The sequence below is a fragment of the Squalius cephalus genome, assembly GCF_949319135.1.
Source record: "Squalius cephalus genome assembly, chromosome: 14".
NCBI classification, from domain to species: Eukaryota; Metazoa; Chordata; class Actinopteri; order Cypriniformes; family Leuciscidae; genus Squalius; species Squalius cephalus.
This window is the reverse complement of record NC_137135.1, coordinates 35557475-35574069: the sequence shown is the minus strand read 5'-3', so window position 1 is coordinate 35574069 and position 16595 is coordinate 35557475. Positions and strand designations below refer to the sequence as shown.

Genomic DNA, 16595 nt, shown 5'->3' with positions numbered 1-16595 from the left:
AGTGTGTGTGAGGGAATCGTGTTTGGGTTCTCCAGGAGGGCGAGCGAAAGGTTTCATGTTGTGTTTTTCTCCTCGTGAAACTATAAAGAGTTTGTAAATGTTGTGATTCTGTTTCCCAGAGTAGCTAATCAGGCGTCTGGCCTATTTCAGCGTGTCTGGTCATTTACATTCATATTCACGCCTTTATATAATCAGACGGTATAAATATGAGACTTTATGAGCTGAGAAATAAAAAAAATGACAGGCTTTTCTTGTCCAAAATCATTTTTCACACACATAAAGCTTATATTTCTCCTTTTATATCCGCTGTGAAAACTTTAGTATTGTTTTCAAGACATAAACGGAGCAGTCAAACCTTTTATAGAGGCTATATTCTACATAGATCTTTTTTTATTTCTAAGGCCTTACGTGAGGCGCATAAATGCATATGCATATACTCTAAATGCATTGCAAATGTTTTGTTGTGTTGCACATATTAATGTATTTTGTTGCTCTCTGGATAACACAAAAAAGAAAGAGTTTCCTTCAAAAGTTGCATATGTTTGTGTGTCTGTGCTGTTAAAACAGGATGCTTTTTATACAGATTTTTGCTGATATTTTCAGATTTTTGCCCCTTTTATTTCTTTTTTTAAAATATTTCCTTTCAGGCAGTGTGTGATAGAGCTGTTTGTGGATGTTCAAGGTCTGCAAAGTTATTGTATCCCAAAAGAAAGAAGCAATTCTGAACTGAAACGAGTCGTGAGTAATTCCAGTCTCACTTCTTACATAGGTTTGTAACTAATTAGCATAATGCCAGCCTGTGGTCTTGATTGGCTGAGCAGCCTCTTAGCTCCGCCCTCAAACATTGTAGTGTATCTGAGACTGGAAGAGTTTGGTTCGTGTTGTTCATGTGGAGAAGACGCTGTTTTCTGAGATTGATACGGTAAAACCCACGCCATCGTTACTGTTCGTATCACTGAGATCAAGAGCTGAGATTCAGATATGATAATGAGCGTTTGCTTTCTGACCAATCAGAGCAGAGCAGCTCTCAGAGAGGCGGGGCTTAGAGAGACTGAAGCGTTTCAGACACTGAGAGAAAAGAGCTGACGCTGCACTGGAGATTATGAGGACATTAAAGTGTTTTTGACCTTTGATGCGTGTAAACCTGTTGTAGGAGACTCTAAAATAACATTAGGAGCCTTTAAAATAGCATAAAGATGGAGTAATGAGCTCATGGGTGTGATGTTATAAGTTTTGGCTGCTCTCTTCAAAGTACTCTAAAATCATTTAGGGACCTTCTTTAAGGCCTGTTTGGATAGTAAAGCTGTGTTTTGGTTTCTTAAAGAGGCCCTTTTACAGAGTCTTGATGTTGTTTCAGGCTCTACTAGAACAGGTGTTCCTGCGTGAATGTTGATTATTTTCCTCATATTCTCCATTGTTGGGGCTCCTCTCTTCCCAGTCTGTCAGTAATGCTCTGTTTACTTCCTGTCTCTCCTTCTGAAAAGCACACTGTGCTCTGATTGGTCGGCTGGAGCAGTGTGTTGTGATTGGTCAAGCGCTTCGAGTGTGTTTGGGAAATGTCCCGCCCCTTCCCATAACCGCCAGTTTAACACACTACACACTAACTCAACCAGGCCCCGCCCCTTTATTCTGCGCATGAATTATTATAATGAGGAATATTGTGACGTGTTCGTTCCCGGAAGAAACTCAAGACTACAATGGAGGCGTTTCAGGAGTTCAGAAACACTGACACTGATATAGAGAAGAACTGTGTGACTTTGCAGAGATTTTTCATGATCAAACAGCAACATTACACACTGAAGACAGATGAAGATGTGAAGAAAGCAGAATAGCTCCTCTTTAAACAGGGATGTTTGTGTTCTCTCATCAGGCTCTGACCACCGGCAGCATCCCGGGCTTCATAGATGTGGTGATGAACCTGAACTCTCCGGCACTGCTGGAGGATAACCTCATCTGGCAGGCCAAGAGCGCCGGCAAACGCATCATCTTCTACGGCGACGACACGTGGGTTCGACTCTTTCCCAAACACTTCATGGAGCACGACGGCACCACCTCGTTTTTCGTGTCCGACTACACCGAGGTGAGAGAGGAGCGGAACTCAAAGTGTGTGTCGTATAGAGTCACGTTTAGCGTTGTGGTGCTCTTCGGTCATTTGTGACCGAAAAATTGTACATGTGTTTTTGTTTTTTTACTTCATAAGAATGGTACGAAACTTGGTAAAGGGTTTGGCACTTACTGTGTGAACACACAAAAATTCATGAACATGATTCGAATAGGTTAACTGGTTCTGATAAAGTCACACTTGTGCTCCTCGCGGTCAGAAATATGCGCATTAGAAATTAATGAGACGAATTTCCTCTAGTGGAAGCGTTTGGTACTGCAGCCGAACACACTCTCACTGAAAGCTCATTTTTTGAGATATTAAGCTCAAATTTTGAACACAATATTTTATATTTCATATAAAAAATGTAAATAGTATTTTTGCACATTTTTCATAACAATAAATGTAAGATATTTTTTAAGTTCACCTTTTAAAAACTTTTTTCACTTCAGCAATAATCTGCCAAGATTGGAAATAAATCAAAGTTAAATCTGTTGCTCTAAAGCATTCAAGATTTACGACAGTTTAAGTTGGAGATTTAATTTTCAGGTGTATGCTCAAAAAGTGAATAAATGGATTATAAGTACAGCGTAAATATAATTTAGTACCATAAAATACAAAATATTAAAAAGAAATTGAACTAAAATATAGTACCTAAATTTAATTGAAAAAAAATAAATACGTTTTGGTCATTTTTGACAGACACGCGAAGAGCACCAGATGGTTAACGAATTCTTGCTGGCAAATAGAATTGTTTCAGTGTAGGGAATTTCACAATAACATTTTTTCAAGGGGTCATGATTCCTCAACGTCAAAAACAAACATAAGCTTGTAAGGTTGAGGAATCATGACCCCTACACTGAAACAATTCTATTTGCCAGCAAGAATTCGTTAACCATCTGGTGCTCTTCGCGTGTCTGTCAAAAATGACCAAAACTTATTTTTTTATTTCAATTAAATTTAGGTACTATATTTTAGTTCGATTTCTATTTAATATTTTGTATTTTTAGGGTATTTTATGGTACTAAATTATATTTACGCTGTACTTATAATCCATTTATTCACTTTTTGAGCATAGACCTGAAAATTAAATCTCCAACTTAAACTGCCGTAAATCTTGAATGCTTTAGAGCAACAGATTTAACTTTGATTTATTTTCAAAGACGACACTTGGCAGATTATTGCTGAATAATTCAGGTTCTCAGTGATTTTAGTCCCGTCTGAATGTGCATCTCAGTGATCATGACGGACAATGTCAGGAAAGATTACGGCCACTTTTACCTTCAGTAAAAAGGTCTGGAAAAATGACCTCAGGTGATACTAATCCCGTGCGAATAGACCCGCTGTAAATATGTACATGAATATTCCATCATTTCCTGTTTAAAAGTAGTTTCCCACGGTTTTTCAAGTATGGAGACGCTTGAAGAAGCATCAGTTGCGTTCTAGTCGCTGGGACGAGTCTGTGGCAAAACTCAAGTGTTTCACACACACACATTCAGATCAGAGAGAAGATCGACAGCACTTGTTAGAGGCACGAAACATCTTTTAGCGTTAGGTAAGTGTCTATTACTAACACAATCCAATCTGAAGTTAATTAATACATCGTTCAACTGGACATAACTGTTTTATATATATAAATATAGGTTATGTGTGTTTGCGCACGTGATATCAGGAAGCAGCGTAATACACACATGACGACAGGAGTGACGGCGGTGCACAAATCGAGTTACTCTCCCACTTCTGCTAGTTTACTGAGATCTCTTATCCCGTGCGAATTGGCCAGTAATATTACAGACGTCCTGTGGTAAAATAACATTACTCCATCCACCCTAGTAAAGTTAATCCCGTCCGAATAGGGCTTTAAAGTCTGATTTTTTTTCTCACCCTCTCTCAGATTTTAATCTCTCGGTCTCGTTCCCTCAGGTGGACAATAACGTGACCCGTCACCTGGACGGCACGCTGAAGCGGGACGACTGGGATATTCTGATCCTACATTACCTGGGTCTGGATCACATCGGGCACATCAGCGGACCCCACAGCTCCCTGATAGGACCCAAACTCACGGAGATGGACGACATCATCAAGAAGATTCACTCCTCGCTCATATCAAAGGTGTGTTTCAGCTTCTCTTCAACATCTCGGATCCGACCGACAGAAGCGGCGACTTCATTTCATTTCATTGATTTATTTATATAGCACAAATAAACACAACAGAAGTTGACCACTGTGCTTTACAAAACAAAAGTCAGGAAACATGAAAGGAAGAGCAAAATACCATTGACACAATGTAATAAAACCATAATTGAGATTTAGTGAAATGCCCGGTCAAAAAGATACAACTTTGACTTAAATTTAAACTCATATAAAGAGGACAAGGATCTCAAGGATACGGGGAGGCTATTCCACAGCCTAGGACCGACAACTGCAAAGGCACTTTAATCGTGAATGTGGCTGGGACAGATTATAACCGGGCACATTCAAAGTTAAAAGCTCAGGTAAGTAAGAGGGTGCAAGACCATTTAAGGATTTAAAAACAAACAACAATATTTTAAAATCGACTCTATAACACACCGGCAACCAGTTAAGAGACATTAAAATAGGAGTAATATGTTCATGTTTGCGAACCCCAGTTAGGAATCTGGCTGCAGCGTTTTGAACCATTTGAAGCCTTGTAATGGAAAACTGGGATATTCCTGCATATAAAGAATTACAGTAATCCAGGCGGGATAGAACAAAAGCATGTGTGAGTCTTTCAAGCTCTTTCGGTGATAGGAAGGACTTTACTCGATTTAACAACTGTGTTTATGTGTTTCTCCAGCTTAAGGGAGGAGTCCAAAGTAACTCCCAGACTTTTAACTATGGGTTTGATGTCAGAGTACAGGTTTTCAACATTAAAAGTATTTTTCCCATTTCCTACAGAGGGCCCGAACACAATAGCCTCAGTTTTGCTCGCATTTAAATGTAAAAAATTTGAGGACATCCGGGATTTAATGTCGTTTAAACAAGCAAATAGGGTTTCTATACCATTAACTAACCATTCAGAAATGTCCTGTTGCTTCTACATGTTGTCACTTCTTCTTGAGTCTCTCCATCTTTCTGACTTTGGTTTGAACATAAAAGGCTAAAAGGTTTTGAAATGTTCAGAGCATGTGTGTGTGAGGTAAAAGGACACGAGCTCTTGAAGCTCCGCCCCCTGTGCCGGGAGCAGCAGCTCATTTGCATTTAAAGAAACACACAAAACGGTACGTTTTTGCTCACTCTCAAAAATTGACAATTTTAACATGTTATATACAAATATCTGTGGGGTATTTTGAGCTAAAACTTCACACACACACTCTGGGGACATCAGAGACTTATTTTACATCTTGTGAAAAGGGCATTATACCACTCCTTTAATATTTACAATAATACTAAAATATCACTGGTTTCAACACTAGCGAACCTCCACAGAAATCTCTCCGTCTATCTGTGCTTGTTTATATTTTTTTAAGCTAAAAAGTTTGGTTAGTTGTTTTTTTTTTTGGCAGATGATGTGAATCTCAGGGATGTTTCACGCTGGATTTTACTGTATAAATAGGCCAAACAGTGTTGTGTTCACATTATAGATCTCATAGTTGCCATGGAAACACTCATATGAGAACTTAAAAACTTTCCAGACACATCAGTCACTCTCATTTCCAGTCGTAAACGTTCAATACTCAGGCCTAAAACATCATTGTGTCGACGGTGAATGTAACCTGTAGTTCACGTCAGCGACTCCGCTCTCGGTAATTGCGTAATTGTGTAATTATGCACATTTATCTGTGTTAGATTCGCCCTGGCTGATTTGCAGAATTACTGTTAGCTCCTAGTTTGGCACAAGTTTCACTTGGGCTCTACTAGAACAGGTTTTCCTGCTTGAATGTTGATTATTCTCCTCATATTCTCCATTGTTGCGGCTCCTCTCTTCCCAGTCTGTCAGTAACGCTCTGTTTACTTCCTGTCTCTATGAAGCCCCTCCTTCTGAAAAGCACACTGTGCTCTGATTGGTCGGCTGGAGCAGTGTGTTGTGATTGGTCGAGCGCTTCGAGTGTGTTTGGGAAATGTCCCACCCCTTCCCATAACCACCAGTTTAACACACTACTAACTAACTCAACCAGGCCCCGCCCCTTTATTCTGCGCATTAATTATTATAATGAGGAATATTGTGACGTGTTCGTTCCCGGAAGAAACTCAAGACTACAATGGAGGCGTTTCAGGAGTTCAGAAACACTGACACTGATATAGAGAAGAACTCAGAGCTTTTTCATGCTCAAACAGCAACATTACACACTAAAGAAAGATGAAATGCACATCTTTATTCCGTCACGAGGCCTAAACGCGCCTCTAGATTGGTGACATCTGTATAACCAGCTGCGTCCTACTTTAGCCCTGCTGCCGTTATAATATCTGCATGTGAAATCTGTTCCCTCTGCAGGCGAGAGAGTTTAACTCCCTACAGGACCAGAGGAACACATCCGACGCTCATTAATCATCACACTGATCTCATACAGGTTATGCAGAGCGCTGCCTTAAGTAACAATGAATTTTAGAACATGATAAAACGGTGCGTCAGTAACATCCACTGCAAGAAGGACTTTCAGGAGATATCACATTTACCTCGATCTTTCGGGATAAAAGAACTCAGTGTACTATGAGAACAGAAAAGGAGCATTTATAGGCAGTAATAAGTACAGTCAAACCGAAGATTAGTCAGACGCCAGATATAATTTGAGATATTTTTTTTCCACTATAGTTCATTTATGAAAGTGAGGAGAGCAAAATAAAGTAAACTGTGACATATTATACCCCAAAATTCTTCATACAGTGACTACCAGTCAAATTTACAAAAATTTGGGAGCAAAAATGATTTAGACACTTTGAGCTGATCATGTTTTGCTGAAGTGTGTTTTCTTTAATTGCTAATGCTCTTTTTACACACAGACTGAACACAATGAAGCATTGCTTGGTGATTGGTTGAGCTAAACTGGTATTATCTAATTGTGTAGTTAAATTTAACAGATATTCAGCATAATTAATTTGTGAGACAGTCTAATAATGGACATAATATTAATATTATAGTATTATATAATTATATTATATTATATAATAGTATAATATTATGGACAATAATAAAATGACAAAAAATGACAAAACCAGTGAAATATCAACTGATTTGATAACTCTGAGTTCTTGTCATATTTTATTATCCATCCATTCATCCATCCATCCATCCATTTATCCATTTATCCATTTATCTATTTATCCATCCATCCATTTATCCATCCATCCATTTATCCATCCATCCATTTATCCATCCATACATCCATCCATCCATACATCCATACATCCATACATCCATACATCCATCCATCCATTTATCCATCCATACATCCATACATCCATACATCCATTTATCCATTTATCCATCCATCCATTTATCCATCCATCCATCCATACATCCATACATCCATACATCCATTTATCCATTTATCCATCCATCCATCCATCCATTTATCCATTTATCCATTTATCCATCCATCCATCCATTTATCCATCCATCCATCCATCCATTTATCCATCCATCCATACATCCATCCATCCATACATCCATACATCCATCCATCCATACATCCATACATCCATCCATCCATCCATCCATCCATCCATCCATTTATCCATTTATCCATTTATCCATTTATCCATCCATCCATTTATCCATCCATCCATCCATCCATCCATTTATCCATACATCCATCCATTTATCCATACATCCATCCATCCATCATCCATTTATCCATCAATACATCCATCCATTTATCCATCCATCCATCCATCCATCCATCCATCCATCCATCCATCCATCCATCCATCCATCCATCCATCCATCCATCCATCCATCCATCCATCCATCCATCCATCCATCCATCCATCCATCCATCCATCCATCCATCCATCCATCCATCCAAAATAAAAACAATCAGCAATTAGAATGTATGAAGAGACTCATGTAGTGTTATCGATTTTATGTCGTGTCCATTTCTCTGATAGGTTTCCTCATATTGATCTGAGAGTTGCTTTACACCTGTGGATGGTGGAAGTTGTTTGTCATGTTTCTGACTGCGATTCCTGCTTTCTCTCACCCCGGGGACGGCTTTAATTGGGCGTTTTAGGCTGGCATGTAAATTTCGTTGGAAACATTCAGTGGTGACTTTGAATAATGTTATCTTGCTGATCTTGGAAGCTCAAATACAGCGTGAAATGATGTCTGGGAATACAGTTTCCTGCTCTCAGGGTTTCTCGCCTTAAAACCGGAGTTTCTGTACCCTAGTTGAACAGGAGATTTATTCCTCCCTGATATCTGTGTGAATCGAGCTCCGGGTGGGATTGTGTGCATGTAACGGAGGGAAGAGAAGGAGAGTTAGGTAGAGCGAGAGGAAATGAACAGATGAATTTGCTATCATGTTTTTATGCCTTGGAAAGTTACATATTTGGGCTTCTGTGACGTATTGAACATTTCTTGTTCAATAGTTTTCACCATGGGGAAGCCATTTAACATAATTTGGATATAATTTGGTTGCAAAAATAATAATAGGGATAAGAGTAATAAATGCACTAACAAATATATTGCTCACTGTTAGTTAATGTTAGTTTAACTAATGTTAACTAATGGGAGCTTATTGTTAAGTGTTACCATATTATCTGTAATTATTGTAGAGATTATTTATATATATATATATATTTTGTATTTTTATAATTATTTAGATATATTTTTTAGTGTGGTGGACCCAGTGAAAATATTGGCAGAGTCAAATCTGAACTACGGGACTTCTTAAAAAAATCGTACTATTAGCCCTTTAATAATATTATTAATAATAATATTTTATAATCTTTATGGTCAGTAATGATGCTGTTTTATTTTAGTTTTATTATAGTTTTATTAATGTTAAATTAGCTTTTATTTTTATATATTTTTAGTTTTCATGTCAATCATAATTTTAGTGGCTTTGTTTTACATGCTTTTGTCATTTTATTAATTTAGTTAAAAAAAATTATATTTAGGTTTAATTTAATTTAATTTTTATTTCAGTTTTAGTTTTTTATTTATTTCCAGTTAATAATTTAAGTGCTTCAACTTTTAAATAAGAATTATTTCAGTTTATTGCCGGGCCAACATTTATCATTTCGTTTACTTTTTAACGTTTTTTTTTTTTTTTTTTTTTAAATAATATTAAATATTTAATTTAATTTCAGCTTTATTTCAATTAACAGAAATGTTTTTAAAAGTTTTAGTTCATGATAATAACCCTGACCTTTACACAAAACAGTTCTTGCTTCATTTCTGGTTGTGCACAAGACTCGCTTGTTCAGTGATGAATTCATAAGTCTGAATCACATCCATAACTCACACGTTCATGTCTTTTTTCATTGTCTGTTCATTTTGGACCCTGCTGACACACATTGTGTTCTTTTACTCATTCCTCTCTTTCTGTCTTGCCTTCGCTCTCATTACCTGTGAATCACATTGTGCAGGTCCTCGTCCCCTGAGATCAGCGGGTCATTCTTCTCCTCCGCTCTTCTTTAACCAGCACATTTTCTTTCGATCTGCTCATTTTTCATCCTCGTAGAAGCAGAGGAACAGGCCGTCAGGAGCAGTGGCCTCGACACGATTAATCGTTCAAAGATCAAGATCTCGATTCAAACACCCACGTGATCTCATTTTTGAATGACGACGATTCACTTGTGTCTATTAAACCTTTGACAAAATCAAGAGAGAGCATTTATCATATCATAGAAACGGCTTTTCAACATTATAGTATCATTATTTCTCTTACAAATATTCAAGTTATCACACAAATACTGGGAATAAAGTTTATATTTCGAATTTAAACACTGATGTCTACGGTAGTGATCAAAATAGAGCAAAATTAACTTCAAATGAAGATTGTTTTAATTATAATGTTACACCAGTAGATGTTGACAAGTGACTGTTAAATATTCACTGAATCATTGAATCATTCATTCAAGAGATTTGTTCAAAAACGCTGATTCATCTGGTAATGAAACAAGTGAAGTCTTTATGAGTGAGTCATTGAATCATTCATTCAAGAGATTTGTTCAAAAACCATAGACTGTAAAAAAATATGGACGTAGTGTCCGTGACGTCACCCGTAGGTTTCTGAAGAGCATTTTTGAAGCCTAAAGTAGGCGGAGCAGGCCGTCGCCATCTTGGCCTTGCGTCACTCCCGGATAACAGAAAATGGGCAAAGAGGCGGGGCGTGAGTGGAGCTGAGGAACCTGGCCATAGATATGAGCCTGGCTATCTGAAATCACTAGCTCGAGCCTCGACGTGATCGAGTTAGCTGATTATGTAAAGCCAATTAAAAGTTCCTATTTTTGCCCTTCGAAATATTATAATAGTTAAAAGACATGGCTACAAGTGAGACTGTGTATTGTGATTCTGTACTATTCTGCTAGTTGAAAATGTATTATGCACTAATATTACTTCGAGAGTGTGTGTGTGACAGTGATTTATGTGCATGCATGTCAGTCACTCTTTCTTATGGTCCGTCAGCGCGGCATCGCTCAAGTTCGTAGAGAGCTTATTATTCAGTCCATTTTAAATTCTGATTTTGGCCGCCTCTCAAATAACCATAGATATATTGCCTTTGAAGTGCAAGTAAATGCGCTAGAAAATCCGCGCTCATTCATGGATGTGCATTTATAGCACGGACGGAGAAAGCGCCGACGCCTGCAGGATTTCATCTGACAGCATAAACATATATAATCTATCTGTTCCGTGAGAGCAGAACGAACAAGCCTTTATTGACGTTTTAAATTTGAAAACTCCAAAAAGCAACGAAATTGTCAGACATCCATTAGTGCATGTTCACAGAGGAAAACAACTGAAATACAGCGCTGGTTGTTCTCTCGAACGATACTCGACGACAACGACGGAATCCAAAGACGTGGTTGAAGTAATGGGTGTATTAAATTGTATGAAATAATCCAGAAAAAAAGCACAAACACTGCAGAGATGGCAGGTTCAGCAGCAACATTTGCTGAGGTGAAGTGACGGCTAGTAACAGCAGACAAACGGCTAGCATTGACATCAGCGACAACCCACCTGTCACTCAAGTGGCCACACCCTTAAATTTAAATATTAAAGGGTTAGTTCACCCAAAAATGAAAATTTTGTCAATAATTACTTACCCTCATGTTGTTCCAACCGCGTAAGACCTTCGTTCATCTTCGTAACATAAATTAAGATATTTTTGATTAAATCTGAGTGTTGGATCACTTCTCCGTAGGCTGCTAGGTGACCGAAACTTGCTGGCCCAGAAAAGTTATAAAAGAGATCGTTAATATAGTCCAAGTGACTACAGTGGCTTAATCTTAAGTATATCAAGCGACGAGAATACTTTTTGGGCGCAAAAACAAACAAAAATAACGACTTTATTCCACTATTCATTTCCTTCTCTCTGGGCCTCGTAGTGTTTTTGCGCTGCGCGTCTGTGTTGCACGTCAGACGCATCACACACATGACCAGCTTCGGCCAATAGTGAGCCTACGTGGTGACGTGTAACACAGACGCGCTACGCAAAAACACTACGTGAACCAACTAGAGGCCCAGAGAGAAGGAAATGAATAGTGGAATAAAGTCGTTATTTTTGTTTGTTTTTGCGCCCAAAAAGTATTCTCGTCGCTTGATATACTTAAGATTAAGCCGCTGTAGTCACTTGGACTATATTAACGATCTCTTTAATAACTTTTCTGGGCCAGCAAGTTTCGGTCACCTAGCAGCCTATGGAGGAGTGATCCAACACTCAGATTTAATCAAAAATATATTAATTTATGTTCCGAAGATGAACGAAGGTCTTACGCGGTTGGAACAACATGAGGGTAAGTAATTACTGACAAAATTTTCATTTTTGGGTGAACTAACCCTTTAATCAACTAAACGGATGAGTTATAAAAAATGCACCCCCCTCACAGTTGTTATGAAGGGCAAAATTAGCTGTATAGACCAAAGCCACATAGAGATCCAGGCTGTAAACATGTTTTTTTCTGCTGTAAAGTTGGGCATTTTAACATGGGGGAGATACAGATTTGACTCACTTCTGCAGCCAGCCCAAGCGGCCAGTCGATGAATTGCAGTTTAACTCACTTCCGTGTTGGTTTCAAGAGAGAGACGGGGAGGTTGCCGCTTGTCAAAAACGCTGATTCATCTGGTAATGAAACAAGTGAAGTCTTTATGAGTGAGTCATTGAATCATTCATTCAAGAGTTTAGTTCAAAAACACTGATTCATCTGGTAATGAAACAAGTGAAGTCTTTATAAGTGAGTCATTGAATCATTAATTCAAGAGATTTGTTTAAAAACACTGATTCATCCAGCAATAATATAGCGAAGTCTTTATAAGTGTGTCATTGAATCATTCACTCGAGAGATTTGTTTAAAAACACTGATTCATCCAGAAAAAATATAGCACAGTCTTTATAAGTGAGTCATTGAATCATTCACTCGAGAGATTTGTTTAAAAACACTGATTCATCCAGAAAAAATATAGCACAGTCTTTATAAGTGAGTCATTGAATCATTCACTCGAGAGATTTGTTTAAAAACACTGATTCATCCAGAAAAAATATAGCACAGTCTTTATAAGTGAGTCATTGAATCATTCACTCGAGAGATTTGTTTAAAAACACTGATTCATCCAGAAAAAATATAGCACAGTCTTTATAAGTGAGTCATTGAATCATTCACTCGAGAGATTTGTTTAAAAACACTGATTCATCCAGCAAAAATATAGCGAAGTCTTTATAAGTGAGTCATTGAATCATTCACTCGAGAGATTTGTTTAAAAACACTGATTCATCCAGAAAGAATATAGCACAGTCTTTATAAGTGAGTCATTGAATCATTCACTCGAGAGATTTGTTTAAAAACACTGATTCATCTGGTAATGAAACAAGTGAAGTCTTTATGAGTGAGTCATTAAATCATTCATTTAGATTTAAAAAAATAATAATTTAAAGTAATCAAATATTTTTAAATAGACTGCAGCAATTATCAACTTGCCAGAACCTTTAGTAAATCACATGTAATTTTGTTTAGATGTCTATTCGGATTCGTGTGAGAATCATGATCACGGTTTTAAACACACACAAAAAAATGTGATTCTCAGTTTATCCAGAATCGTGCAGCTCTAGATTTGAGTGTATAAACCGCATCTATGGTACATGCAAACACAGTTTCTGCTCACTGTATCAGCGCTATCCTGCTGCCTTACTGTTATCATTGTTTAAGAGTGGCAAGGGATCATGGGAAAATGGCCCGTCAGCATTAGTGCAGCCTTCAGATCCTCCACTAATAGGTAAAGCTAATTTTAAATAAAAAGCTCCACTAATTTTCACAGCTCATGTGTTTCAGGCCTGCAGAGTCTCCGTAATGCTGGCCCAAACTACTTTCCTGCAATTACTGTTCAATGAATATGGATTGAAGCTTGTGAGGTTCATAAATGATTATGCCTATTTCTGTTTCACTTATCAACTTGTGAACCAAAGCGGATGTCAAGATGTCCAGCGATTCATTTCGGTCTGTCACTCACACAAAACTATCGTATGAATTTAGAATAAAGTCACATTTTATGATGCTTTCATGGCTCTTTATTGTCATTTTGCCTTCGTATCAATTCATTAAAATTGAAATGAGAGTTTATGCGGTTCTTCACAAATGTATCTTTTTGTATTACAAAAAATTTAATGTTTATGGCTTTAGAAGGACATGGTAGGAAATAATTAATTTCAGTCTAACTTTTAATTTAAACTGATGCCTTTTGATCAGCATTCACAGATTAAATAGGTTTTTAATTTCAAGGTTTCTTGTAAAACTACTATACACTGCTGTTCAAAGTTTTGGAGCCAGAAAGACTTTTATGTTTTTGCTCTGCTCACCAATGCTTTTAATTTAATTAAAAATACAGTAAAAAATGTGGAATTTTTTATAATTTAAATCAACAGTTTTCTATGTGAATATCTAGTAAAATGTAATTTATTCCTGTGATCAAAGCTGAATTTTCAGCATCATTACTCCAGTCTTCAGTGTCACATGATCCTTCAGAAATCATTCTAATATGATGACTCTGGACCACAAAACCAGTAACATGAAAGCTGAATAAATAAGCTTTCCATTGATGTATGGTTTGTTAGGATAGGACAATATTTGGTCGAGATACGACTATTGTAAATCTGGAATCTGAGGGAGCAAAAAAATGGAAACATTGAGAAAATCTCCTTTAAAGTTGTTCATTTATGTTCACGATTGTGCTGCATTCACTCACAATGTTTAATGCCAAAAATCATGAGGATATTAAGTAAAGATCATGTTCCATGAAGATATTTAGTAAATTTCCTACCGTAAATATATAAAACATGTATTTCTGTGAGTGAATGCAGCACAATCGCCAACATAAATGAACAACTTTAAAGGAGATTTTCTCAATGTTTCCATTTTTTTGCACCCTCAGATTCCAGATTTTCAAATAATACACACATCAAACAAACCATACATTAATGGAAAGCTTATTTATTCAGCTTTCAGATGATGTATAAATCTCAATTTCAAACCCATGTGACTGGTGTTGTGGTCCAGGATCACACATGTTCTTGTTGTGGTGTCTCTAAAAGCCCCTCTACTGTCATTGAAGCATTCAGAGATTTCTCATTAGACACACTGAAGGCTTTCGAGATGCTTTGGACCGACGAGATTCGGTTTCACATGTTCATTCTGTGACTTCCTGTTTGTGTTTCTCATGGGTGGACTAAACTGTAGAAACCATCACAACTAATGAGATTTCTCACATATTTCTCTCTCTCTTTTGCTCTGCTTGTTTTTCTTTTTTTTCTTTTTCATATCTTTTTTTGTTTAATATATTTTCATATTTTTCATAACACTATGCCAGTCTTTCTTACAGGATTCTGTTTTGCAAATATTATACATTTATTATATATATATATATATATATATATATATATATATATATATATATATATATATATATATATATATATATATATATATATATATATATATATATATATATATATATATATATAATTAAAAAAAAAAAAAAAAAATATATATATATATATATATATATATATACATATAACAGAATTTAAAATACATTATAAATAAAATGTATATTTGTTATTATTATTAAATAATATAATTCATTATTCTCATATCATTATTGTTATTGGATTATAATAAAATATGATTTATTATTAAACATGTTCATTTATATAATCACATACACTTATGTTTTTATGAAATGATCATATTATGAATATTATTATTATTATTATTATATGATGTATAATTATAAAACGTATTAATGTTATTGCGTTATAATAAAATATCAGTTTTATTATTATAAATTGTCATTATGTAATCACATTCACTTATCATGTTGTTATTATTATGAAATGATCATATATTAAAAACAATTATTATTGTTATTAAATTACATAATATATGATTATAAAACATATTTTTAATCATTTTTGTTGTTATTGCATTATAATATAATATAAATAATATTATAAGAAATGGTCATTCATGTAATCACATTTACTAATCTTATACTTCTTATGAAATGATCATCTTTTAAAATTTCTATGTATATGTATTATTATGTATATCTATCTTTAAAAACAATAAATTGATCTATGGTTTGGAGATTGATTCATGCATATCTTTGATGGATTTAAAGACTGGCCGCATCTGTGTGTTCACACACACTGTATAATTACATGCAGATCTCTCGTTCGTCTGGGTTTGGGCCGACGAGAGTAACAGTCATGTTTACCGTTAGATGATTTTATGATTCATAACCTGAGAAAAGCTGGTCCTCCTGCATGAATACGAGACCTTGCACGTTTCGCTGAGTTTAAATGGAAATCGCACAGTAATGGACGGCATTGAAAGTCCGTCATTGAGGTGACTGAGTGCTCGCCGTGACATGACCCCTCATTTCAGACGCCTGTTGACAGAGCCATCTCAAATACTCTCATAACTTTGCCCCAGAGCATCATGGGTAAAGATCCTGACTCAAGGACTTCACTGCTAAACTCTTATAATGATGTTGCTTTAACACTTTAACACTTCAGTGACATTAATGCACTAGATATCATCATCTAACATTGAGCAATCATTTCATTTCTACATATACTAATACATTTTAACATAAACTTGTATAAATTCATTTATGATTATGGTTATTATATTATATAATTAATATTAATTATTGTAGTTAATATTAATACTAATAGCTGCCTATAATAGCTTTTTTTTTTTTTTTTTTTTTTTTTTTTTACATATACCAATACATTTTTAACTGATTATGATGGTAATAATAATAATAATAATAAATATTAACTATTGTAGTTATTATTAGTACTAATTGCTAGCA

At 35.9% G+C, this 16595-nt stretch overlaps 1 protein-coding gene across 2 annotated transcripts in view; it reads left to right on the top strand.

Annotated features, from left to right (window-relative positions):
• Positions 1–16595, top strand: part of pigg (phosphatidylinositol glycan anchor biosynthesis class G (EMM blood group)) — a 172333-nt gene that overhangs the window by 23905 nt on the left and 131833 nt on the right. For both annotated transcript variants that reach the window (XM_079892132.1, XM_079892131.1), the window contains exons 3-4: positions 1871–2080; positions 4025–4213. In XM_079892132.1, coding sequence (XP_079748258.1) covers positions 1871–2080; positions 4025–4213 — 399 coding nt within the window. The remainder of the gene's footprint in view (positions 1–1870; positions 2081–4024; positions 4214–16595) is intronic.